The sequence below is a fragment of the Tamandua tetradactyla genome, chromosome 5 (genome assembly GCF_023851605.1).
Source record: "Tamandua tetradactyla isolate mTamTet1 chromosome 5, mTamTet1.pri, whole genome shotgun sequence".
Lineage (NCBI taxonomy): Eukaryota > Metazoa > Chordata > Mammalia > Pilosa > Myrmecophagidae > Tamandua > Tamandua tetradactyla.
This window is the reverse complement of record NC_135331.1, coordinates 25,703,828-25,731,576: the sequence shown is the minus strand read 5'-3', so window position 1 is coordinate 25,731,576 and position 27,749 is coordinate 25,703,828. Positions and strand designations below refer to the sequence as shown.

Sequence of the window (27,749 nt, the reverse complement as noted above, 5' to 3'; positions counted from 1 at the left end):
ATCTCCAGGCCCTGCCTGAGGCTGCGGGGCCCTTGGCAAAGATGGGGAGGCCAGATTCAAAGAGTTGGTCCTCCCGTGGGCTATGTAACAGTACTACGAAGGGGGGCGTGTGTGTGTTCCTTCGGACCCCGAGTTTTAACACCTGCACCCCACCCAGGCCAAAGCAGCACTGAAATGCGGTTTGGAGCACACCCAAGGACACAAGACTTCTCCAAAACCAGTATCTACCTCTCCCCAGGCTGGGCCCCCGCGGTGTCCGTTTCTTCACCTCCCTTCCCTCCGCCAGGCCGCCAAGCCCCAGCCAAAGCTGGGTGAGGTCCTTTCCCTGCCCCATCTTGTACATAAGACATATTCTCCTTCACCAAAACTAGTAGGGGCTCATAATGATTTGCTCAACCACTTGATTCATAAAGCTGGGCAATGACGTCATAGCTTGGCTCTGCCGGAGGCCCACAAGCCACCCCCCGACCCCCGGCCCATCTCCACCCTTACCGGCCTCAGTTTCTTCCATTTCCCACCCTTTTTCCCCTCCACTCGTCCTCTGCGGCCACCCACCTTTCCCTTCCCGCCTTCCCGGCACCCCTTCTTGCCTCCACAGCCCCTGCCCCCCCACCCCCCATCCTCCCCATCCCCGGGAGGCCTCTGCCCACTTCCTGGCGCAGACCTAGACCCTAAGCTCCAGCCTCCAGGCCCTTCCCTGCTCTCCGAAGAGGGCTTTGAGGCTCCACACTCCCGGGGGGCTCTCCCAACCCCTTCTCTCCACTCCTGGCGCCCTCAGGGGCCTGGGACCCACTGGCCCCTCCGGACAACCCCCACCCCCCACCGGCGTAACCGACCCTCGAAGCTTGCGCGCGAGACCTGCAGACCGTTGCCAGGGCAACCCGCTCACATCCCACCTTCCCCCTAGACTCCCAGCAGGCTTCGCGCGGGAAGCAGGGCCGGAGGGGGCTCTGAAGGTGGTGAGTCGGTCCTCCCGCAGCAGGCGCCGCGCGGGCGCTCCCTCCCGGCGTGCCCCGCGGGACGGAACGAGGCCATGTGGTGGATGTGTGGATTTGTGAGAGGCTGTTGTCAAGGCCTCTGCGCGCGGCTCGCGACTTTTTGTTAGCATGGTGGCATTCATTTATTATTAGAAAGAACATCATACATATGGATACTCAGGTAGTCCTGGGCACCAGGCCCTTGAGCCTCACGACCACTGAGAAAGCGCGCTTGGGAACAGCGCCGTCGCGCCCACGTGGTTATTCCCAGGTGACTCCCCTCGGAGTGCTCGCGTGGAAGATCCGTGGGGCTGTACAGTCCTCGGGGTTTGTGTTTCTTTCCGGCAGTTGCGATTTGGCCCAGCAGCTTTCTTTGTGATGCTCCCATTCTGTCATGTGGACTAAATTCCCTCATTATCCCTTTTGCCCGTGGGCGTTGAGCGAGTTTCCAGTCCATTGCAATTTCACTGATTGTGATGGCATATTGCAACAGCATACTCAGCATATTTTGAGCATGTCAGTCTGATCAGTGCAGGATATTATTAATAATTCACTGTGACTGTTTTCCCCACTTTTCATGAGTTTGAACTCTTTTTTATAAGTTTATTTGTTACTCTGTTTTGGTGTTCTGTCAATTGCCTGTTCCTATCTCCTGCCCATTTCTCTGTTGTCTTTAAAAAATATTTTGTTATTGGTTGGTAGAAGTTCTTGGTACTTTTTTTTTTCATGGACAGGCACCGGGAATTGAACCTTGGGTCTCCAGCCTGGCAGGCTAGAGCTCTGCCTGCTGAACCACCATGGCCTGCCCTACCCATCTTTATTCATCTGTCCATACCCTGGATAAAAGGAGCATCGGATACAAGGTTTTCACAGTTGTAGTCACATTGTAAAAGTTCTATCTTTAAGAAAAACTGATTTAAAACAATATAGAATATTCATCCTAAGTATAGAGGATACTTTCTAAGGACTGACGGAAGTGAAGATACCATAAACTGAAAGTTCAACAAATTTGGCTAGTTGGAAAATTAAATTTCTGGACAATACAAAATACCAGACCTGAGAAAATATCTGCCACAAACACAAGACACCAGATTTACCCAGGTAAGCAGACAGAACATATGTTCCCCAGCTAGAAGATATGTAGTCACATGTACAGCCTGACCAGGAAAAGAGAGCTTATTCAAACAAAGAAGTGCAGCTCGCTGTTAGGAAACCAGAGAGCACAGGCCACACCCCCCAAGCCGGAGGCAGTGGGGTGACACTGATGGGCTAGCATGGGGGCGGCTGGGTCTAGGAGCCTCAGGCTGCGAAGGGATAGCCCCAATCTCTGACCCTGGCTCTGCCTATCTTCACCTGTGAAGCTCCTGCCTAGGCTCTAGGGCATGTGGGTCCAGGTGAGCAGACTCCACTTCCTAAGCAGGGAAGGGAAGGGAACTTTCTTGACAAAGTTCTTTGATGCACAAAAGTGTTTAATTTTGAGACATTCCCATTTATTTATTTATTTCTTCAATGCTTGTGCTTTGGGTGTAAGGTCTAGGAAACCACCTCCTATTATAAGATATTTCCCTACATTTTGTTTTAACAGTTTTATAGTCTTAGATCTAATGTTTAGGTCTTTGATCCATTTTCAGTTAATTTTTATGTAGGGTGTGAGATATGGATCCTTTTTCATTCTTTTACATGTGGATAGCCAGTTCTCTAGGCACCATTTATTGAAGAGACTGTTCTGTCCCAGGAGGGTTGGCTTGACTGCCTTATCGAAGATCAATTGTCCATAGATGAGAGGGTTTATATCTATTTGATTCCATTGGTTAAGATATCTATCTTTACTTCAGTACCATGCTGTTTTTTTTAATTTATTTATTAATTAAAAAAAATTAACAACAAACAAAAACATTAACACATGATCATTCTGTTCTACATATAATCAGTAATTCAAAATATCATCACATAGTTGCATAGTCATCATTTCATAGAACATTTACATCAATTCAGAAAAAGAAATAAAACGAAAACAGAAAAAAAAAGATTATGCATACCATACCCCTTACCCCTCCCTTTCATTGATCACTAGCATTTCAAACTAAATTTATTTTAACATTTGTTCCCCCTATTATTTATTTTTATTCCATATGTTCTACTCGTCTGTTGACAAGGTAGATAAAAGGAGCATCAGACACAAGGTTTTCACAATCACACAGTCACATTGTGAAAGCTATATCATTGTTCAATCATCATCAAGAAACATGGCTACTGGAACACAGCTCCACATTTTCAGGCAGTTCCCTCCAGCCTCTCCATTACATCTTGAATAACAAGGTGATATCTACTCAATGCATAAGAATAACCTCCAGGATAACCTCTTGAATCTGTTTGAAATCTCTCAGCCATTGACACTTTGTCTCATTTCACTCTTCCCCCTTTTGGTCGAGAAGGTTTGCTCAATCCCTTGATGCTGAGTCTCAGCTCATTCTAGGGTTTTTCTCAATCCCTTGATGCTGAGTCTCAGCTCATTCCAGGATTTGTGTCCCACATTGCCAGGAAGGTCCACACCCCTGGGAGTCATGTCCCACGTAGACAGGGGGAGGGTGGTGAGTCTGCTTGTTGTGTTGCCTGGAGAGAGTGGCCACATCTGAGCAACAAAAGAGGCTCTCTTGGGAGTGACTCTTAGGCCTGAATTTTAAGTAGACTTGACCTATCCTTTGTGGGGTTAAGTTTCATATGAACAACCCCCAAGACTGGGGGCTGAGCCTGTAGCCTTGGCTGTCCACACTGCTTGTGAGAATATCAAGAATTCAACTTGGGGAAGTTGAATTTCTCCCCATTCTCACCATTCCCCAAAGGGGACTTTGCAAATACTTTTCCACTCACTGATCAAATCATTCTGGGATTTATCGGTGCATCACTCTGGACAAACCAACAAAATCTCATGTCCCACCCAAGATTCCAAGTACTTATGGTGTTCTAGTTTGCTAGCTGCCGGAATGCAACACACCAGAGACAGATTGGCTTTTAATAAAAGGGGATTTATTTTGTTGGTTCTTCAGAGGAAAGGCAGCTAACTTTCCACTGAGGTTCTTTCTTACGTGGAAGGCACAGGATGGTCTCTGCTGGTCTTCTCTCCAGGCGCCTGGGTTCCAACAACTTTCCCCGGGGTGACTTCTTTCTGCATCTCCAAAGGCCTGGGCTGAGCTGCTAGTGCTGAGATGAGGAATGCTGAGCTGCTTAGCAGTACTACTTGCAATCTCTCATTTAAGCACCAGCCAATTAAGTCAAACATCACTCATTGCAGCAGACACGCCTCCTAGCTGCCTGCAGATGTAATTGGCAACAGATGAGGTTCACGTACCATTGGCTTATGTCCGCAGCAACAAGACTAGGTATGCTCACCTGGCCAAGTTGACAACTGAATCTAACTAACACATATGGTGTTCAGTCAAGCTATCTACATAAGTTATATTAGGAAATGCACTAGTCAAAATATGAATTTTGTACCAAATAAACATTTTTTGCTTTAGTCTCACACATAAAGTGAAATTTTAAAATATTAGTTACCATCTATTTTCAGCACCCTGCAGTAATGACATTCCTTTGTTCTTCCTCATGCACAAATATTTTTAAAATTTGCACATTTAGTCACTATTTTATACACTCTAGGCATTCCTAGATTATACCATCTCAATCTTTATCGTCTATCTTTCTTTCTGATTTCATTTATGCCCCCAGCCCTCCTCCCTCTATCATTCTCACATGCAGCTTCATTCAGTGTTTTAACATAATTATATTACAGTTAGGTAGTATTGTGCTGTCCATTTCTGAGTTTTTTATATCCAGTCCTGTTGCACACTCTGTATCCCTTCAGCTCCAATTACCCAATACCTTACCCTATTTCTGTCTCCTGATGGTCTCTGTTATCAACGAAATATTCCAAGTTTATTCACTAATGCCAGTTCACATCAGTGAGACCATATAGTATTTGTCCTTTAGTTTTTAGCTAGTCTCACTCAGAATAATGTTCTCAAGGTCCAGCCATGTTGTTACATACTTCATAAGTTTATTCTGTCTTAAAGCTGCATAATATTCCATCGTATGTATATACCACAGTTTGTTTAGCCACTCATCTGTTGATGGACATTTTGGCTGTTTCCATCTCTTTGCAATTGTAAATAATGCTGCTATAAACATTGGTGTGCAAGTGTCCGTTTGTGTCTTTGCCCTTATGTCCTCTGAGTAGATACCTAGCAGTGGTATTGCTGGGTCATATGGCAATTCTATTTTCAGCTTTTTGAGGAAGCACCAAACTGCCTTCCACAGCGGTTGCACCATTTGACAATCCCACCAACAGTGGATAAGTGTGCCTCTTTCTCCACATCCTCTCCAGCACTTGTCATTTTCTGTTTTGTTGATAATGGCCATTCTGATGGGTGTGAGATGATATCTCATTGTGGTTTTGATTTGCATTTCTCTAATGGCCAGGGATGTTGAGCATCTTCATGTGCATTTTGGTCATTTGTATTTCCTCTTCTGAGAAGTGTCTGTTCAAGTCTTCTGCCCATTTTGTAATTGGATTGGCTGTCTTTTTGTTGTTGAGTTGAACAATCTCTTTATAAATTCTGGATACTAGACCTTTATCTGAGATGTCAATTCCAAATATTGTCTCCCATTGTGTAGGCTGTCTTTTTTACTTTCTTGATGAAGTTCTTTGATGCACAAAAGTGTTTAATTTTGAGGAGTTCCCATTTCTTTCTTTCTTTCTTCAGTGCTCTTGCTTTGGGTGTAAGGTCTATAAAACCACCTCCAATTATAAGATTTATAAGATATTTCCCTACATTTTCCTCTAACTGTTTTATGGTCTTAGACCTAATGTTTAGATCTTTGATCCATTTTGAGTTAACTTTTGTATAGGGTGTGAGATACGGGTCCTCTTTCATTCTTTTGCATATGGATATCCAGTTCTCTAGGCACCATTTTTTGAAGAGACTGTTCTGTCCCAGGTGAGTTGGCTTGACTGCCTTATCAAAGATCAAATGTCCAAAGATGTGAGGATCTATATCTGAACACTCTACTAGATTCCATTGGTCGATATATCTATCTTTATGCCAGTACCATGCTGTTTTGACCACTGTGGCTTCATAACATGTCTTAAAGTCAGGCAGCGTGAGACCTGCAGCTTCGTTTTTTTTCCTCAAGATACTTTTAGCAATTCGGGACACCCTGCCCTTCCAGATAAATTTGCTTATTGGTTTTTCTATTTCTGAAAAGTAAGTTGTTGGGATTTTGATTGGTATTGCATTGAATCTGTAAATCAATTTAGGTAGGATTGACATCTTAACTATATTTAGTCTTCCAATCCATGAACATGGTATGCCCTTCCATCTATTTAGGTCTTCTGTGATTTAACAGTTTCTTGTAGTTTTCTTTGTATAGGTGTTTTGTCTCTTTAGTTAAATTTATTCCTAAGTATTTTATTCTTTTAATTGCAATTGTAAATGGAATTCGTTTCTTGATTTCCCCCTCAGATTGTCCATTACTAGTGTATAGAAACACTATATATATATATATATTTTTATTAATTAATGGAAAAAAAAGAAATTAACCCAACATTTAGAAATCATACCATTCTACATATGCAATCAATAATTCTTAACATCATCACATAGATGCATGATCATCGTTTCTTAGTACATTTGCATCAGTTTAGAAGAACTAGCAACACAACAGAAAAAGATATAGAATGTTAATATAGAGAAAAAAATAAAAGTAATAATAGTAAAAACAAAACAAAACAAAACAAAACAAAAACCTATAGCTCGGATGCAGCTTCATTCAGTGTTTTAACATGATTACTTTACAATTAGGTATTATTGTGCTGTCCATTTTTGAGTTTTTGTATCTAGTCCTGTTGCACAGTCTGTATCCCTTCAGCTCCAATTACCCATTATCTTACCCTGTTTCTAACTCCTGCTGGACTCTGTTATCAATGACATATTCCAAGTTTATTCTCGAATGTTGATTCACATCATTGGGACCATACAGTATTTGTCTTTTAGTTTTTGGCTAGACTCACTCAGCATAATATTCTCTAGGTCCATCCATGTTATTACATGCTTCATAAGTTTATCCTGTCTTAAAGCTGCATAATATTCCATCGTATGTATATACCACAGTTTGTTTAGCCACTCGTCTGTTGATGGACATTTTGGCTGTTTCCATCTCTTTGCAATTGTAAATAACGCTGCTATAAACATTGGTGTGCAAATGTCCATTTGAGTTTTTGCCCTTAAGTCCTTTGAGTAGATTCCCAGCAATGGTATTGCTGGATCGTATGGCAATTCTATATTCAGCTTTTTGAGGAACCGCCAAACTGCCTTCCACAGTGGTTGCACCATTTGACATTCCCACCAACAGTGGATAAGTGTGCGAAACACTATATTTTTGAGTGTTGATCTTGTAACCTGCCACTTCGCTGTACTCATTTATTAGCTCTAGTAGTTTTGCTGTGGATTTTTCATGGTTTTCGACATATAGTATCATATCGTCTGCACACAGTGAGCGTTTTACTTCTTCCTTTACAATTTTGATGCCTTGTATTTCTTTTTCTTGTCTAATTGCTCTGGTTAGAACTTCCAACACAATGTTGAATAACAGTGGTGATAGTGGACATCCTTGTCTTGTTCCTGATCTTAGGGGGAAAGTTTTCAGTTTTTCCCCATTGAGGATGATATTAGCTGTGGGTTTTTCATATATTCCCTTTATCATTTTAAGGAAGTTCCCTTGTATTCCTATCCTTTGAAGTGTTTTCAACAGGAAAGGATGTTGAATCTTGTCAAATGCCTTCTCTGCATCAATTGAGATGATCATGTGATTTTTCTGCTGTGATTTGTTGATATGGTGTATTACATTAATTGATTTTCTTATGTTGAACCATCCTTGCATACCTGGGATGAATCCTACTTGGTCATGATGTATAATTCTTTTAATGTGTTGCTGGATTCGATTTGCTAGAATTTTGTTGAGGATTTTTGCATCTATATTCATTAGAGAGATTGGTCTGTAGTTTTTTTTTTTCTTTGTAATATCTTTGCCTGGTTTTGGTATGAGGGTGATGTTGGCTTCATAGAATGAATTAGGTAGCTTTCCCTCCACTTCAATTTTTTTGAAGAGTTTGAGCAGGATTAGTACTAATTCTTTCTGTAATGTTTGGTAGAATTCACATGAGAAGCCGTCTGGTCCTGGACTTTTCTTTTTGGGAAGCTTTTGAATGACTGATTCAATTTCTTTACTTGTGATTGGTTTGTTGAGGTCATCTATTTCTTCTTGAGTCAAAGTTGGTTGTTCATGCCTTTCTAGGAAGTTGTCCATTTCATCTACATTGTTGTATTTATTAGCATAAAGTTGTTCATAGTATCCTGTTATTACCTCCTTTATTTCTATGGGGTCAGTGGTTATGTCTCCTCTTCCATTTCTGATCTTATTTATTCGCATCCTCTTTCTTCTTCTTTTTGTCAATCTTGCTAAGGGCCCATCAATCTTACTGATTTTTTCATAGAACCAGCTTCTGGTTTTATTGGTTTTCTCAATTGTTTTCATGTTCTCAATTTCATTTATTTCTGCTCTAATCTTTGTTATTTCTTTCCTTTTGCTTGCCTTGGGGTTAGTTTGCTGTTCTTTCTCCAGTTCTTCCAAGTGGACAGTTAATTCCTGAATTTTTGCCCTTTCTTCTTTTTTGATATAGGCATTTAGGGCAATAAATTTCCCTCTTAGCACTGCCTTTGCTGCGTCGCATAAGTTTTGATATGTTGTGTTTTCATTTTCATTTGCCTTGAAATATTTACTGATTTCTCTTGTAATTTCTTCCTTGATCCACTGGTTGTTTAAGAGTGTGTTGTTGAGCCTCCACATATTTGTGAATTTTCTGGTGCTCTGCCTATTATTGATTTCCAACTTCATTCCTTTATGATCTGAGAAAGTGTTTTGTATGATTTCAATCTTTCTAAATTTGTTGAGACTTGCTTTGTGACCCAGCATATGGTCTATCTTTGAGAATGATCCATAAGCACTTGAGAAAAAGGTGTATCCTGCTGTTGTGGGATGTAATGTCCTATAAATATCTGTATATAAATTCTATACCCAGAAAAATTATCCTATAAATAAAAGTCTAGCTCATTTATTGTAATATTCAAATTCTCTTTTTCTTTATTGATCCTCTGTCTAGATGTTCTGTCCATTGATGAGAGTGGGGAATTGAAGTCTCCAAATGTTATGGTAGATGTGTCTATTTCCCTTTTCAGTGTTTGCAGGGTTTGCCTCATGTATTTTGGGGCATTCTGGTTCGGTGCATAAATATTTATGATTGTTATGTCTTCATGTTGAATTGTTCCTTTTATTAGTACATAGTATCCTTCTTTGTCTCTTTTAACTCTTTTACATTTGAAGTCTAATTCGTTGGATATTAGTATAGCTACTCCTGCTCTTTTCTGGTTGTTATTTGCATGAAATATCTTTTCCCAACCTTTCACTTTCAACCTGTGTTTATCTTTGGATCTAAGATGTGTTTCCTGTAGACAGCATGTAGAAGGATCCTGTTTTTTAATCCATTTTGCCAGTCTATGTCTTTTGATTGGGGAGTTCAGTCCATTAACATTTAGTGTTATTACTGTACGGGTAGTACTTTCTTCTACCATTTTGCCTTTTGGATTTTATATGTCATATCTAATTTTCCTTTTTTATACACTCTTCTCCACACCTCTCTCTTCTGTCTTTTTGTATCTGTCTCTAGTGCTCCCTTTAGTATTTCTTGCAGAGCTGGTCTCTTGGTCACAAATTCTCTCAGTGATTTTTTGTCTGAACATGTTTTAATTTCTCCCTCATTTTTGAAGGACAATTTTGCTGAGTATAGAATTCTTGGTTGGCAGTTTTTCTCTTTTAGTAATTTAAATATATCATCCCATTGTCTTCTCGCCTCCATGGTTTCTGCTGAGAAATTTACACATAGTCCTATTGGGTTTCCCTTGTATGTGATGGATTGCTTTTCTCTTGCTGCTTTCAAGATCCTCTCTTTCTGTTTGACCTCTGACAGTTTGACTAGTAAGTGTCTTGGAGAATGTCTATTTGGATCTATTCTCTTTGGGGTACACTGCACTTCTTGGATATGTAATTTTAGGTCTTTCATAAGAGTTGGGAAATTCTCAGTGATAATTTCTTCCATTAGTTTTTCTCCTCCTTTTCCCTTCTCTTCTCCTTCCAGGACACCCACAACACGTATATTTGTGCACTTCATATTATCATTCAGTTCCCTGAGTCCCTGCTCATATTTTTCCATTTTTTCTCCTATAGTTTCTGTTTCTTGTCAGATTTCAGATGTTCTGTCCTCCAGTTCACTAATCCTAACCTCTGTCTCTTGAAATCTACCATTGTAGGTTTCCACTGTTTTTTCATCTCTTCTACTGTACCTTTCATTCCCATAAGTTCTGTGATTTTTTTTCAGACTTTCCATTTCTTCTTTTTGTTTGTTCCTTGCCTTCTTCATATCCTCCCTCAATTCATTGATTTGGTTTTTGATGAGGTTTCCATGTCTGTTCGTATATTCTGAATTAATTGTTTCAGCTCCTGTATCTCATTTGAACTACTGGTTTGTTCCTTTGACTGGGCCATATCTTCAATTTTCCTGGTGTGATTTGTTATTTTTTGCTGGTGTCTAGGCATTTAATTACCTTAATTAGTTTATTCTGAAGATTGCTTTCACTTCTCTTATCTAGGGTTTTCTTACTAGATGAATTTGTTGTCTATCTGTTCTTTGACCTTCAGTTCAGCTTTTTCTGGACCTCTAGCTAAGGTTATGTTTAACAGACGATAATTTTTCAGTTCTTGTTTTCTTGTTTCTTGCCCTGCTTTATAGTGCCTTTTCCCTCTCCACCCTTAGGAGGGTCTACGTAGGTATTATAGACTCCAGCCAAGGTTTCCCAGACTAAACTGGCCTCCTATCATGGGGAAGGAGTCACCTGCATCAGTTTTCCCTGAGGGTGAGACCCAGCAGGTTAAAAGACTTTCCTGTGAAGTCTCTGGGCTCTGTTTTTCTTATCCTGCCCAGTATGTGGTGCTTGTCTGCCTGCGGGTCTCACCAGCAAAAGATGTTGCAGCACCTCTAACTTTGGCAGACTCTCCCTGCTGGGGGCATGGTGGAGACGGAGGAGAGGTTGTAGGCTGGTTTTAATGGCTTCAAATTGCCAAGCCCTGGGGTCTGAATTCCTTGAGGGAGGGATTCCACCTGAGTTGGGCTTCACCCCTCCCCTGGGGAAGGCACAGGTGGGAGACAGCCCTGAAAGTAGTCCATTTCTGCCTATGTCTGGGGCAGTTGCAGCCCAAGAAGTACTGCTGCTGAATCCAGAGGCTGCCAAGCCTCCATAGAAACAGCCACAAAAACCTCCATTTCCTCCCCTTTCCTCTTTTTTCATTAGCCCAATGAGTGACCTCCGCCTTGACCAGGTTCGCCTGAGCTGGGGGCCTATTTTTAGTAGTCAGAGTTTGTTAATTAATTCCACAATAGGCGTTTAATTGTGCTTAGTCCCTGCTGCTGGTAAATTTCCTTTTCTTTCCCCTCTGGGAAGCAGCCTGTGGGGGTGGGGTGCCAGGTGCCACAGTTTGGGGAACTCACAGTTCTGGGGAGGCTTGCAGCCGGTAGACTGGGGTACGCTGTGTGTCCGGTCACTGACGTGGCTCCAGGAGCTGTTCTGTACTATTTCTGGTCATTTAGTACTTGTTCTGGAGGACAAACTAAAACGCGCACATTACTAAGCCACCATCTTGGTCACTGATTAATCTATTTATTTATTTTTATCCTTATTTTTTTTTACTCATATGCCATACCATGGATAAAAGGAGCATCAGAGGCAAGGTTTTCACAATCATACAGTCACATTATAAAAGCTATATCATTATCAATCATCTTCAGGAATCAAGGCTACTGGAGCACAGCGCTACAGTTTCAGGTACTTCCCTCCAGCCACTCCACTACACCATAAACTGAAAAGGACTATCTACATAATGTGTAAGAATAACCTCCGGGTAACCTCTCAACTCTGAAATCTCTCAGCCATGGAAACTTTATTTTGTCTCATTTAGCTCTTCCCCCTTTTGGTCAAGAAGGTTTTCTCAGTCCCTTCATGCCAGGTCCAGGTGAATCCTGGGAGTCCTGTCCCATAGTGCCAGGGAGATTTGTTGTTGTTGTTTTCATCACTTTTAACTTTTTTTTTATTGTGAAATATAACATATATACAAAAAAGCACATCCCAGTTTTTTTTTAACAGAAAAACTTTAATACAGGGGGTTGATAATCAGGTATTGGAGACCTGGAAAGGCAGAGAGGACCCAGATGGTTACAGAGGCTACACTGCTGGTAGCCTCTTCCCCTAGAGCTGGGGGACCAAGGAGGAAATTGGAGTTATTAAAACCTAGATGCTGGAGGAGGGGCTCCGTGGAGTGGAGTTCAGATGCCCAGTGGGTGCCACTGCATCCAGAACTCCGAGGGAGGACTGTGGCACTGGGAGCAAAACGCAGAGGATGGGCGCTAGGTGGGTGCCACTGATGATTGGGAAAGGTGGTTCTGAGAGCGTTGGAAAAACTGCACCAGATTCAACTGTGATAGCTGGTGTGAACTGTCAGCAGAGCTCAGGCCCACTGCTGGGTCTTCTCCCTCTTCCAGACTCCCCCTGAGCTTAAAACGGGGTATTTTCAGGGGAGGGTCTAATCCCATTCTCTGATACCCCATGGTGTACCCAGTCAAATCATCTGAATTACGGGTGAATTGTCTTCAGTCATCCTGGTATTCCGTGCAGCCACCCACTGGTCTAAATCCCTCCATTGGGGAAGCTGGTAGCTGGCTGCATTCCTGATGCCATTTCTGCCCCTTTCCTCCCACTACCACCATTTAATGACCCCACTTTCTGTGGGCTGGTGGGACCTGGAGGGTAGGGGTCGTCTCGGTTCAGCTGGGCTTAAGATGTGAGGAACAGATTGTGCAGAACTCTGTGTGCTCTGCCGAAAGGATGGCCCAGGGGTCAGTGGCTGAGAGTCTGGGACACAGCAGGGAGAGCCTGAATCATTGGGACCCACAGCCTCCAGCCCAAAGGAGGTATCTGCCATTGGGAGGTCTCTGAAAGCACCCATGAGCTTCCTAGCCCCCATGAGCTGTGCAGTTTTCTGAGCACCTACCTGTAGAGCCAAAGGGACCTGGAAATGCTGTACATGTGGGTGAGCTGTGAAGACATGAAAGAAAATAACCTTGCATGGGAGAGAGCGAGTGAGCAAGAAAAACCATGCAGGAGATAGAAGAGGACCTTGCCATGGGCCCCACCAGTGGCCAGAGATGTGAGATGGAATGTTCCACTGACGTAGCCATGAGAAGGAACCGCAGAGAGCACAAGCAGAGAAGAAGGAAACCTGAACATTTAAAATGTAAAAGCAGAAATGGATGCTTTCAATAGATGTATTCCATTAAAAACATGAAGAAATGGCAATGTGGGACAGAAATCCTAGAATGAGTTGGGGCTCAGCACCAAGGGATTGAAAAAAACATCTCGATCAAAAGAGGGGAGAGAGAAATGAGACAAAATAAAGTGTCAGTGGCTGGGAGATTTCAAACAGAGTCGAGAGGTTATCCTGGAGGTTATTCTTATTATACAGATATCACCCTTTTAGTTAAGGTGTAATGTAGAGGCTGGAGGGAACTGCCTGAAAATGTAGAGCTGTGTTCCAGTTGCCAGGTTTCTTAAAGATGAATGTATAATGATATAGCTTTCACAGTGTGACTGTGTGATTGTGAAAACCTTGTGTCTGATGCTCCTTTCATCTACCTTATTGACACATAAATAAAACATATGGATTAAAAATGAATAAATAATAGGAGGAACAAATGTTAAAATAAATTTAGTAGATTGAGGGAAAAAAAACCCAGAAAAACATGAGGAAAGCTTCCTGGAGGTACAATGGATTCACACCCAATGGGGATGTATTAGATTTAAGAGCATGTTCTAAATTGGACCTTTGGATGAGGCAACTTCAGTTAAGGTGTGACCCACTTCAATCAGGATGGATCTTAATCCTGTTACTGGAATCCTTTATAAACAGACCGAGAGAGAGGAAGCCGCAGGAAGCCAGAGGCTGGACACTGATGGAAGGCGGAAGAGAAAGGAGGGACTGGGAGATGCCACCATGTGCCTCACTGTGTCGTAGAGGAGCCAAGGGTTATCAGCATTCAGCTCCAGAATGCTTCGGTCTTTGGGGAGAAAACAACACCTTGATGATGCCTTGATTTGGACTTTCTTTTAGCCTCAAACCCGTAAGCAGATCCATTCACATTATTTAAGCCAAATCAGTGCATGGGAAATGAAGGCACGCCCTGTGCCCTCTCTGTGTACTTGGGCAGGTCCCACCTGGTCTTGTATGGTAATGGCAGCTGAGGTTGCTTGCAGGGGCAGAGGTGGGGATGGCGGAGGCCTGATCCCACCTGGCCTCCAGTGTCCCAGTCCCCTGGGCTTTGCCCAATTGACAGTGTGTGGGCTTAGCCTGAAGGCTGGCAACTTAGCTTTGGCCTCCAGATCCCTTCCCAACAGGACTCCAGGCCTGGCTCTTCAGGTCCCGGGATCCAGCTCATTCTACCCTTTGGCAACCCCAGGTATGAACGAAGCCATTTCTTTCTTTCTTTTTTTTTTTAAGATGCATGTTTTTATTAAAGTTAAATAATTTGTTTTTGTAATCAAACAAAGATTAAAATAGACAAGGTTGTTATACTCTGACTGTAGATAACATTTGCATCCTTGATGGATCATAAAATATAACAAAGGATTTTTCTCTATGCTAATTTTAAGGTTTGTCCAGTTAAACCATTATTTGCTATCCTTTGAATAGATTAACCTCTTAATCACTTATGTTTCTTCTCAGAAACATTCATATATTATACAGGAAACATTCATAGTTTTTTTGGAAAACATTCATATTTTATATAGGATGTACAAATTTGTGTGTCAAAAGACACACAGCTATAACCACCACACTATCCTAGCTGCCTTGTGGGGATTGTGTTGTTTAGTCAAGTTTGTCCATCACATACAATTGGATTTTTAATAGTGTCATTTAGAGAGGGACCTAAAGCACTCATGCAAAGGAAAAGGCGCTGGTGCTTAATGTGCAGTTTCCATAGCCCTATGTGCCAGTTTGAAAGGATTTGTGTACCCTGGAAAAGCCACGTTTTAATCTTTATCGATCTTGTGGGAGCAACCATTTCTCTTAATCCCTATTCAGCACTATAGGTTGGAAACTTGATTAGATGATCTCCATGGAGATGTGGCTCATCCAACTGTGGGATTAAACTTGATTAGAGAGAGATGTGACACCATCCAGTCTATGTGGGACTTGATCAGTTTACTGGAATCCTATAAAAGAGAATGACGGGAGATTCGGAGAGAGCAGAGAATGACAGAATGACGAGAGCCATGAGGAGAACCTGCGCAGCCAGAGAGCTTTGGAGATGAAGAAGGGAAATGCCCCTGGGGGAGCTTCATGAAGCAAGGAGCCAGAATAGAAAGCTAGCAGACGTCACCATGTGCCTTTCCAGCCGAGAGAGAAACCCTGAACATCATCGACATTCTTTTTTTTTTTTTTTTTTTTTTTTTTTTTTTTTTTTAAAGGAAAGACAGAGAGAAGGAAGGAAGGATAGAAGGAAGGAAGGAAGGAAGAAAGGGAAACATCTTTAAACATTTTCTTGTTTTATTGTATTTTGTTTTTCCGTTTTTTGTTACATGGGCTGGGGCCGGGAATCGAACCGAGGTCCTCCGGCATAGCAGGCAAGCACTTTGCCCGCTGAGCCACCGCGGCCCGCCTCATCGACATTCTTGAACAAAGGTATCTATTCCTGGATGCCTTAATTTGGACATTTCTGTAGACTTGCTTTAATTGGGACATTTCCTTGGCCTCAGAACTATAAACTAGCAACATATTACATTCCCCTTTTTAAAAGCCATTCTGTTTCTGGTATATTCCAGTATTCTGACAACTAGCAGACTAGAACACCCTATAAACACACAACAATGGTATGCACTTGTAAACACCACAGGGCATGAAATCCATTTTTGACCACAAACATCATTCTCATAGGAGCAAGCATATGAAAGGAAAAGGACTTTTCCTTTTCAAGTAAACTTTTCATGTAAGAGGGCTGCTGTTTGTTTCACTGAACATTATATGCTTATTTCAAATATGGTGCCAGGTGCTAGAGACATTTCTGGCACCATATTTGAAATAAGCATATAGTGTTCAGTGAAACTTCTGGGGAGTGCCTGCGTCTGATCATCCTTGATGGGGCACAAATCCTTTTTCTCTGAGAATAGACTTCATTTTTTAAGAAAACAGGCATAGTTATTCCCAGCTGTCATGGTCAGGGACATGTGTCAAATTGGCCAACTTGTGGTACCTATTTGTCTGGTTGGGCAAGTGCTGGCCTGTCTGTTACTATGTGGACATTTCATAGAATTAGATCATGATCACGTCAGCTGCATCCACAGCTGATTCCATTTGTAATCAGCCAAAGGGGAGTGTCTTCTGCTTGATGCTTGATCTAATCACGGGAAGCCTTTTAAGGAAGATTCAGAAGAGACAGGCTCTCTTCCTGTTTTGGCTGGTGAGCCTCTCCTGTGGAGTTCGTCCAGACCCTCCATCGGAATCGTCAGCGTCACAGCCTGCCCTGTGGATTTTGGACTCTGTGTTCTTGCAGTCACGTGAGACACTTTTATAAATTTTATATTTGCGAGTGTTCCCTGTTGATTCTGTTTCTCCAGAGAACCCTAACTAATACAATTGACATCAATAAATATTCATGGTTTATTGCAGCTAAAAGATCAGAATAAAATAGAGCATTATAGTATATATTCATTTTTGTTTTGTAACAATACTTACTTTTGTAATATTTTTGATGATAAGCAAAAATATGTCAATTATAATTGATATAGTTCCACTTTTGTAATATACAATTACAGATGAATGCTTGATAAAAAATATACTTTTAATGAGTGATAAGCATTTTCAAGAATTATCACAGAGGAGAGTTTGTTTGGCTTTTTTTTTTGGTAAAGGGAAAGAGATTAGACATCAAAAAAATTAACCGAATTCAAAAAATTTTTTCAGGAACCACCAAACATAGACGTGCAGTCCAGTGCCAGAGCCTGTACATAGAAACTTTTTTTTAAATTTTTTTTTATTAATTAACGGAAAAAAAGAAAAAAAAGAAATTAACCCAACATTTAGAAATCATACCATTCTACATATGCAATCAGTAATTCTTAACATCATCACATAGATGCATGATCATCGTTTCTTAGTACATTTGCATCAGTTTAGAAGAACTAGCAACACAACAGAAAAAGATATAGAATGTTAATATAGAGAAAAAAATAAAAGTAATAATAATAGTAAAAAAAACAAAAACAAAAAAAAACAACCAGACAGACAAAAACAAACAAAAAACAAAACAAAACAACAACAACAAAAACCTGTAGCTCAGATGCAGCTTCATTCAGTGTTTTAACATGATTACTTTACAATTAGGTATTATTGTGCTGTCCATTTTTGAGTTTTTGTATCTAGTCCTGTTGCACAGTCTGTATCCCTTCAGCTCCAATTACCCATTATCTTACCCTGTTTCTAACTCCTGCTGGACTCTGTTACCAATGACATATTCTAAGTTTATTCTCGAATGTCGATTCACATCATTGGGACCATACAGTATTTGTCTTTTAGTTTTTGGCTAGACTCACTCAGCATAATGTTCTCTAGGTCCATCCATGTTATTACATGCTTCATAAGTTTATCCTGTCTTAAAGCTGCATAATATTCCATCGTATGTATATACCACAGTTTGTTTAGCCACTCATCTGTTGATGGACATTTTGGCTGTTTCCATCTCTTTGCAATTGTAAATAACGCTGCTATAAACATTGGTGTGCAAATGTCCGTTTGAGTTTTTGCCCTTAATTCCTTTGAGTAGATTCTCAGCAATGGTATTGCTGGGTCGTATGGCAATTCTATATTCAGCTTTTTGAGGAACCGCCAAACTGCCTTCCACAGTGGTTGCACCATTTGACATTCCCACCAACAGTGGATAAGTGTGCCTCTTTCTCCGCATCCTCTCCAGCACTTGTCATTTTCTGTTTTGTTGATAATGGCCATTCTGGTGGGTGTGAGATGATATCTCATTGTGGTTTTGATTTGCATTTCTCTAATGGCCAGGGACATTGAGCATCTCTTCATGTGCCTTTTGGCCATCTGTATTTCCTCTTCTGATAGGTGTCTGTTCAAGTCTTTTTCCCATTTTGTAATTGGGTTGGCTGTCTTTTTGTTGTTGAGTTGAACAATCTCTTTATAAATTCTGGATACTAGACCTTTATCTGATATGTCATTTCCAAATATTGTCTCCCATTGTGTAGGCTGTCTTTCTACTTTCTTGATGAAGTTCTTTGATGCACAAAAGTGTTTAATTTTGAGGAGCTCCCATTTATTTATTTCCTTCTTCAGTGCTCTTGCTTTAGGTTTAAGGTCCATAAAACCGCCTCCAATTGTAAGTTTCATAAGATATCTCCCAACATTTTCCTCTAACTGTTTTATGGTCTTAGACCTAATGTTTAGATCTTTGATCCATTTTGAGTTAACTTTTGTATAGGGTGTGAGATATGGGTCTTCTTTCATTCTTTTGCATATGGATATCCAGTTCTCTAGGCACCATTTATTGAAGAGACTGTTCTGTCCCAGGTGAGTTGGCTTGACTGCCTTATCAAAGATCAAATGTCCAAAGATGAGAGGGTCTATATCTGAGCACTCTATTCGATTCCATTGGTTGATATATCTATCTTTATGCCAATACCATGCTGTTTTGACCACTGTGGCTTCATAATATGCCTTAAAGTCAGGCAGCGCAAGACCTCCAGCTTCGTTTTTTTCCCTCAAGATGTTTTTAGCAATTCGGGGCACCCTGCCCTTCCAGATAAATTTGCTTATTGGTTTTTCTATTTCTGAAAAATAAGTTGTTGGGATTTTGATTGATATTGCATTGAATCTGTAAATCAATTTAGGTAGGATTGACATCTTAACTATATTTAGTCTTCCAATCCATGTGTACATAGAAACTTTTATTACAAGCAATCCTTTGGCAGCGACACACTAATCCATGATTCTGTGAGAAAGGGACCCAAAAGCTTGTTATTTGGTAAATAATACTTTTCAGGTACAGAGAAAATTAGTTTTAAATGATATAGTAAGATTTTTATGAAAAACAGTTGATAAATAAGGAAACTTATATAAAATGCAGATGTCATTTGTCATTGATAACTGAAAAAAATTGTTAAACTGTAATTATTTGGTTTAATATATGAAAAATAATTGGTTTAACATAATTTTTTTTCTTTTTTTCCATCTACCCAATTTATTTTACTCTTTGTATCCCTATTATTTATTTTTATTTATTTTTATCCATTTTTTTATTCATCTGTCCATACCCTCGATAAAAGGTGTATCAGACTCAAGGTTTTCACAATCACACAGTCACGTTGTAAAAGCTATGTCATTATACAATCATCTTCATGAAATATGGCTACTGGAACACAGCTCTACATTTTCAGGTACTTCCCTCCAGCCACACCAATACACCATAAACTAAAAAGGGATATCTAGATAATGCGTAGGAATAACCTCCAAGACAACTTCTTGACTCTGTTTGGAATCTCTCAGCCACTGACACTTTATTTTGTCTCATTTCTCTCCTCTCCCTTTTTGGTTAAGAACGTTTTCTCAATCCCTTGAGGCCAGGTCCCAGCTCATCCCAGGAGTTCTGTCCCACGTTGCCAGGGAGATTTACACCCCTGGGAGTCATGTCCCACGTAGGGGGAGGGCAGTGAGTCCACCTGCCGAGTTGGCTTAGAGAGAGAGGCCATATCTGAGCAACAAAAGAGGTTCTCTGGGGGTGACTCTTAGGCTGTAGGCTTAGCCTATCCTTTGCAGGGTTAAGTTTCACAGGGGTGAACCCCAAGATCAGGGGCTTGGCCTATTGATTTCCACTGCTTGCTAGAATATCAGAAATTCTTCAAATGGGGAAGTCGAATCTTTCCCCTTTCTCTCATTCCCCCAAGATGTGAACCTAATGGTGTTCCATCAGGGTGATGTTACTTATGGGGAAGTGTTTGGTATGTGGTCATTTCCTTAGAGAACACTTTCTGGGTTTTGTTTTATTTTCTATTTTTTGTAAGTTTTCTTTCTTTTTTAATCCCTATAATGTTTCAATAGTCATGCTCATTTGTTAAACCCTATCTTCTGTTAAACCTCCTTTCTCCTTTGATCTTTCTCCCAATCTATAGGGATCTTTGGGCTATGCCCTTTCTAACATTTTCATGTTGAAAGTTGAAGATGTTCTTAAGGGTGAACAGGAGTGATGTTGGTTGGGGGTTAGCAAACCACAGCAATAAAGCACTATCTAACTGAAGCTTGCATAAAAGCAGCCTTTAGAAGAGCCTCTCGACCCTGTTTGAACCCTCTCAGCCACTGATACCTTGTTTTGTTACATTTCTTTTCACTCTTTTGGTCAGGAAGACATTGTCCATCCCACAGTGCCAGGGCCGGGCTCATCCCTGGGAGTCATATCCCATGTTGCCAGGGTCAGGCTCATCCCGCCTCCTGTTTTGAAGAACAAGAACAGCTTAGATGCACATCGTGCTTCCTACATGCCCCGTCCTGCTTTCAGCATCTCACTGCTCCCCACGGGGCATCCTCATCCTCTCCACGGTGCCTGGCGACCACGACATGGACGGACCAGAATTAGGTCACCAGTTCCTGCTGATAGCCCCGGCAATCTCGGACAACGAACGCTTCCACCTTGGTCACCTGGAGGTGTAGCCCAGGGACACTCCTACAGAAGGCATTGCTGGACCATCTGGGACCCCAGGTTTCACTTTGATGGGCAGTTCCCCACCCCATTGCCTTGTGTGTGGGTTGCAGTAATGAGCGCCCAAATAGCACACACACTTGAACTTGGCAGGCTGGTAGGGCACAGTGGAAGCTCAAGGTCAGTGGGGCACAGTGGAATCTCAAGGTCATCTCAGTGATGATTCACCTTTTGGGAGTTCTCCTGGGAACTCTGCAAATGGTTGGGAGCAATTGGATTCTCCTTTCCCATGGCATGTTCACTTCCTTTGTGATGGGCACTCAGGCAGTGCCGAAGGAAGGCATTTCGGATGGGAACGAATAAGTGTCCTGGGCCCCTCTGTCCTAACTTGGGGTCTGTGTCCTTACAGCAGGGAATGCCTCTCCTTCCATCTGTACCTGGCACGCTGAAATGTGCAAACTAAGGCATCCAGGGAAAGATACCTTGGTTCAAGAAGCTAATGACGTTCAGGGTTTCTCTTTCAACTGGAAAGGCACATAGCAAAATGGCAACATCTGTTGCCAGCCGAGCGATCTGGATGAACAAAAAATTTTAGGAAAGATCAGAAACAGCATAAGTCAAAGGATGTGATGTTTTCCAGTTTTCTCCCCGTTCCACTCTGTGCTGGTTTGAAAGGATGTACGTGCCCTAGAAAAGCCACGTTTTAATCCTGATCCATCTCGTAAAGGCAACCGTTTCTTCTAATCCCTGTTCAGTACTGTAGGTTGGAAACTTGATTAGGTTATCTCCACGGAGATGTGACACGCTCAGTTGTGGGTATTAACCTTTGATTAGAGGGAGCTGAGACTCCACCCACTCCAGGGGGGTCTTTAGTTTACTGGAATCCTTTAAAAGAGGAACCATTTTGGAGAGAACCGCCAGAACCCAGGCAACCAGAGATCTTTGGAAATGAAGAAGGAAAACGCGCCTGGGGGAGCTTCATGAAGGAAGAAGGTTGGAGAGGAAGCTAGAAGACATTACCATGTTCCCCATGTGCCTTTCCAATTGAGAGAGAAACCCTGAACTTCATCGGCCTTCTTGAACCAAGGTATCTTTCCCTGGATGCCTTAGATTGGACATTTCGATAGCCTTGCTTTAATTTGGACATTTTCATGGCTTTAGAACTCTAAATTAATTATTTAGAGTTAATATTGTAATATTAATAATTATTAATTAATTAATAATTATTAAATTCCCCTTTTTAAAAGCCGTTCTGTTTCTGGTGTATCGCATTCTGCAGCCAGCGAACTGGAACACGCTCCCCACCATTTATATTTTCAACACAGAGATTTAGTTGTTTACCTATGGGACGAGTGCTAGCCCCTGCCACTTGTCAGGGGTCCGTCTGGGCCTCAGTTTCCCAGAGGAATCGTGGGGTGGGGGCCATTCCAGGGTGGTGGCTGAAGTGGCCACAAATCTCAGATGTGTCACTAGATGTCACTGCAGACCAAGCAACGGGCTCCTTTACTGGCTCTGTGGTCCCTGCCAAGGCTCTCCTGGCCTCAGAAGTCCCTGTGCCCACTCTGTGCCACTCCCACACTGTAGCACCCCAAGAAGCTCCCCCCTCTGCCTATGCCCTATCCTGGGGGCACTTGTTATAGGGCCCCCCATTAGGCCTTCTCCCTTTCAGAGAATGGTCATACTTGGAGTGGGGGGGCCGTGGGACACCCCAGCCTGCTGTTCTAGGCACAACTGGAATTTGACCTTCACCACCCTGGGGACTGGACATGGGTTGGCAGCCTGGAATTGAGCTGTCTGCTTGGACTTCATTTGCAGCTGTTTTTGTTCACAACTGGACTCATCTTCTCTAGTAGCCTTGACAGGCGCATCGATGAGAATATAGGAAGTGAACAACCACAAGAAAAAAAAGTTGAACAATGCCCCCCCCATTGCAGTGGGGTTTTTTATACATGGAGGATAGTATTAGGGATAGGATTTATGTTAGTGTTTCATTCCAATTCCTGTCTCCCTATTTTCTATGTACGAATGTTAACTGATCTACAGAGAGAAAACCACGTGTCACCTGTCAATATTGGAAAGGCTGCATTGATTCTCATTGTATATCTGTAATAAAGGGTAAGCACTGGATTATGGTTAGGAATTATGTTAGGATTTTCATTCTAATTAACGTTACCCTATATCCCTCGTTCAAATGTTAACTGTGCCCCAGTGATAAAACCAAGTGCCACCTGTAAATCTTGGAAAGGCTGTGTTGAGTACTATATACTGAGTAATATATAGTAAATATATTATATGTATTATATATATTTACTATAAGGTTACGGTTAGGGTTTTGGTTAGGAATTACGTTAGTGTTTTTCCTTTCTTTTTAGGGAAGGAAGGTGTGCTGGTTTGAAAGGATGTATGTCCCCTAGAAAAGCCATGTTTTAATCTAAATCCCATTTCATAAAGGCAGAATAATCCCTATTCAATATATGTGTTTGAATCTGTAATTAGATAATCTCCCTGGAGATATAATCCAATCAAGAGTGGTTGTTAAGATGGATTAGGTAGAGGGGTGTCTCCACCTATTTGGGTGGGTCTTGATTAGTTTCTGGAGCCCTATAAAAGAGGAAACATTTTGGAGAATGAAAGAGATTTGGAGAGAGCAGAGAATGCTGTAGCAGCACGAAGCAGAGTCCACCAGCCAGGGACCTTTGGAGATGAAGAAGGAAAATCCCTCCTGGGGAGCTTCATGAAACTGGAAGCCAGGAGAAGAAGCTAGCAGCTGATGCCATGTTTGCCATGTGCCCTTCCAGCCAAGAGAGAAACCCTGACCGTGTTTGCCATGTGCCTTCTCACTTGAGAGAGAAACCCTGAACTTCATCGGCCTTCTTGAACCAAGGTGTCTTTCCCTGGATGCCTTAAATTGGACATTTCTATAGACTTGTATTACTTGGGACATTTTCTCAGCCTTAGAACTGAAAACTAGCAACTTATTAAATTCCCCCTTTTAAAAGCCATTCTGTTCCCGGTATATTGCATTCCGGCGGCTAGCAAACTAGAACAGAAGCAGAGAAGAAAAAGAGAGCAAAGGAGAAGGCAGAAAGGAGGGGGAGAAGAAACACTGCAGTGCAGGAAACGGGTAATTCCTGGAAGGTGAAGGAAGCAGAACTAAACATGCTGTGCACTCCACAAGTGACCCGGACAGAGGAGGGGTCAGAAAAGACAACTTAGAAGTGACCTTGAGCCCCAGGTAGCGGCTGTTGGTGGAGGGAAGAACACAAGTGAGTTCCTGGAGTTATGGAAATAGGGCATGGGGGGAATCTCCAGCAATCCAGGCTGTGGAGAAGGTGGGAAGCTTGGAGATGACCTGGAGGTGAGACAGGACAGGACACCCTGGCAAGGAGCCATGCCCAGGTGGCGTTAGCTCCTCCCCTATATGGACAGGGGGTGGAACCGGAACTGGGCGCTGGACAGTGGAGTGGGGGGCGGAGAGCTGGGAGCAAGACGGGGATGAGGGGGAAACCTGCCAGACAGCAGACATCTAAAGCAGATCCATTCCTCTCTCACTCTTCCCTTTCCCCTCCAGCCACGGCCAGGGACCCAGGGTGGCAGGTCCAAGGGTCTGCGTGGCCCCAAGAGAGATTTGCAGAGAAGCCTGCCTAGGCTGGGGGCATGAGTGTGCACATGTGTGAGTGAATGTGTGTGTGTGTGAGCCCGTGAGTATATGAGTGAGAGCATGCTGTATGTGTGCATGCGTGTGAGCCCGTGAGTATGCATGCATGTGTGTTTGAGTGGATATGTGCATACATGTGCGTGCGCATGGGTGTGTGAGCATGAGCACAGGAGTACGAATATGAGAGCATGTATGGGCAGCAAGAGTGTGTGCACGTGCGAGTGTGTTTGTGAGGGCGTGTGTATATGTGTTTGTGGGGGGGCACAGACGCAGCCTCAGAAGGCCATAAAGACCCAAAGCGCTGCTCCCGTGGCAGAATCCCCCGCCATGGCTGGTGGTTTTCTGGGTTGTGAAGGACTGGGAAAGCCCCTGGGGGAAGGGAGTTCAAAGGACACCCCGAGGAGGGAGTGGGTACGGCCCGGCCTGGGGAAAGGGAGAGGGCGTGAGAGTCGTAGGCGGGGTGGGGGTGGGGAGGAGGGTGGCTTGGGGCACCCGACGAAGGTGGGGAGAGGCCTGGGGACCTTGCCACTGGACACCCGGTGACCCGCCCTTCCAGGAGCGCAGCGGGCCTCGGCCTACTCCGCAGTGGGCCGCAGGGGCGGTACTTTGGCGGAGCGTCCAACCAGGGGCGGGAGTTGGGGGGGGTTGTGGCGGGGCGCCTAACCAGGGGTGGGGGCTGGGGGGGTGGTGCCTTGGCGGAGCGCTCAACTAGGGGCGAAGTTGGGGGGGCGGGGCGGGGCGCCCAACCAGTGGCGGAGTTGGGGGGGTTGGGGGCGGGGAGACTGAGGTTGGGCAACCCCCTCCCCCAGCTAGGCGCAGGACCCGGGCGGAAGGAGGGTGGCGTATCCGTCGGGCCGCTGCTGAGGCGCCGCGATGGGGCTGGAGCTGTACCTGGACCTGTACTCGCCCGGCTGCCGCGCCGTCTACATCTTCGCCAGGAAGAACGGCATCCCCTTCGAGCTGCGGCCGGTGGTGCTGGCGCGGGGTGAGCCGGGTGGCTCGGCCGGTCCCAGGGCCGGGGTGCCGGGTGGGGAGGGAGGGCCGGACCCTGAGGCTGACCCTATCCCCCCGCCCCCGCCCCCTTCCTCTCCGCTCCTCCAGGGGAGCACCTGAAGCCCGAGTTCCGGAAGGTGAACCCCCTGGGGAGGGTGCCTGCCATCAGGGATGGTGACTTCCTGCTGGCGGAAAGGTACTGGGGCTCCCCAGGATTCCTCCCACCCAGACTCAGAGCCACACTCCGCCTGGGTTGTGTGCATGGGTGTGGTGGGGGGGAGATGGGAGAGGAAAGGAGAAGGCTGACATCTTTCCAAACTGCTGGAGCAGGGGCCCCGCTTGGGGCTGGAGCCTGAGCTGGCTGGGGCCGTGCTGGTGGGGAGGGGTCTTGAAGTTAGCCCCTTTCTCAAATGGCCTGTCCCCTGCTCTTTCAGCTTCTCGGAGCTGGGCAGACCTGGGTCACGGAGCTTCTGCTCCCCTGGGTTTCTCCTCTAAAATGGAAGGGGGCTTGCCTGAAGGTGTGAAATGGACACGCACACACCCTAAGAAAGGGGGCTCTGAACAGTGTGTCCCCCAGACCCTGCAGATTTGGGGAGAAATACGCTGAGAGGAGATATAGAGACTCCCTTGCTCAGCCTGGAGGGAGAGGGCAGGCTTGGGTAGGAGCTGAGAGGGAAGCTTAAAATGATCTGGGGAGGAGTGGGTTGAGAAATGGAGGAAGTGAAAGGGGGGAGGAGCCAACGGTGCAGTTTGAAGGCAGGGGGTGGGGGGGGTTGGGGGGGTGCAGATGCCTGCAGCTGGGGACGTTGTGGGGGTGCTGAACTTGGGGAGAAGCTGAGTCAGATCGTCCTTGTAGAGAGTGATGCAGCCTCCCGGCCCTGGCAGGGTTCAGGGGAGACCTCTGACACCCCCTGCCCGCAGCGTGGCCATCCTTTTATACCTGAGCCGCAAGTACCAGACACCGGAATATTGGTACCCCCAGGACCTGCAGGTCCGTGCCTGTGTGGACGAGTACCTGGCGTGGCAGCACGTCGCCATCCAGCTAGCTGGCAACAATGTCTACCTGTGCAAGGTGAGTCTCCTTGGCCCTATCATGCAGGCTTCAGCAGGAGTCAGGTTCTGGTACACATATGACACCTCCCATCCTCTACCTAGGACAGACATCACTAATCCATTGTAGCACTCTCTCTCCTGAGCCTAAATGAGGCCTCAGAATCCTTCTGAACACAGAGTCCCAGGAGGTATCACAAAATGATGAGGGTTGGGAAGCAGCAGAGAGGTGGCTTGAAGAGACCCAGACTTAGCTGTCCCCTCTTCCTGGCCCAGTCTCTCTTGCCCCACTTCTCGGGGCAGCCCGTGGAAACTGCCCAGCTGGAGCGGCTGCTAGGGAAGCTGACCCCCGGCCTACAGCACCTGGAGCAGGAGGTCCTGGTGGCCAGGCCCTTCCTGGCAGCCGAACAGATCTCCCTGGCAGACTTGATGGCATTCACGGAGCTGATGCAGGTGAGGTTCGCCCACCTGCCCACCTGCCTGGGTTGGGGTGGGTGGTGTGGACATGGGGCTGAGTCCACTCCCAACTGTCCTGTCTCCCCAGCCCACTGCCGTCGGCTGTGATGTCTTCCAAGGCCGACCCCGCCTGGCAGCGTGGAGGGCCCGTGTGGAGGCCGCCCTGGGCCCCGAGCTCATCCAGGAGGCTCAGAAGCTTGTGGTCCAGCCACGGGATCCTCAGGAGGCCCAGCAGGACCCCCAGCTGGTCCAGAAGCTGGTGCAGCTGCTGCGAGAGCGGCTCCGCTAATGACCAGGCCTGGCACGCTTGCCCGGCACACTAATGCCTGCAGTAAACATGCTATGTGCTATTACCTCGTCTCTAGCCTCATTCTGCCCCCTTAAAAATGGGGATGTACCTGTTTCTGCACTGAAGCCTGGAAGGGCTGGCGAGCTTACAGAACAAGGAGGGAGCACACCCAGGCCCCTCCACAGGTTTCTAACACCTTTCTCACCCTCCAGGTGCTCCACAGCTTAGTGACCCCTGCAGGGCCTGGCCCAGCCTGAAAGCTTCTGGGCACCTTTGCATGGTGCTACTGACTAGCTGCCCCTTGAGTCCCCTATGGCATCATCCTCAGTGCCCCTGGCAACTCTCTAGAGTCCAAGTTCTCCTCCTGATCTTTCCCTAGCTACAGTTTAGGCTAGATTGACCTATGGC

At 44.4% G+C, this 27,749-nt stretch overlaps 1 protein-coding gene across 3 annotated transcripts; it reads left to right on the top strand.

Moving 5' to 3' along the window:
* Positions 1-650: 650 nt before the first annotated feature.
* On the top strand, positions 651-27,405 carry LOC143683823 (glutathione S-transferase theta-1-like). 3 transcript variants are annotated; one of them, XM_077160206.1, is made up of 6 exons: positions 651-959; positions 25,363-25,538; positions 25,655-25,742; positions 26,468-26,618; positions 26,873-27,049; positions 27,141-27,405. In XM_077160206.1, exons 2-6 carry the CDS (start codon positions 25,427-25,429, stop codon positions 27,339-27,341), a joined length of 729 nt encoding a protein of 242 aa, XP_077016321.1. In that variant the 5' UTR covers positions 651-959; positions 25,363-25,426; the 3' UTR covers positions 27,342-27,405. The 3 variants fall into 3 exon arrangements, with proteins under 3 accessions (XP_077016321.1, XP_077016319.1, XP_077016322.1); XM_077160204.1 differs by lacking the exon at positions 651-959 and adding an exon at positions 25,069-25,154; XM_077160207.1 differs by lacking the exons at positions 651-959; positions 25,363-25,538 and having other exon boundaries at positions 25,654-25,742; positions 26,403-26,618.
* The last annotated feature ends 344 nt before the right edge of the window (positions 27,406-27,749 follow it).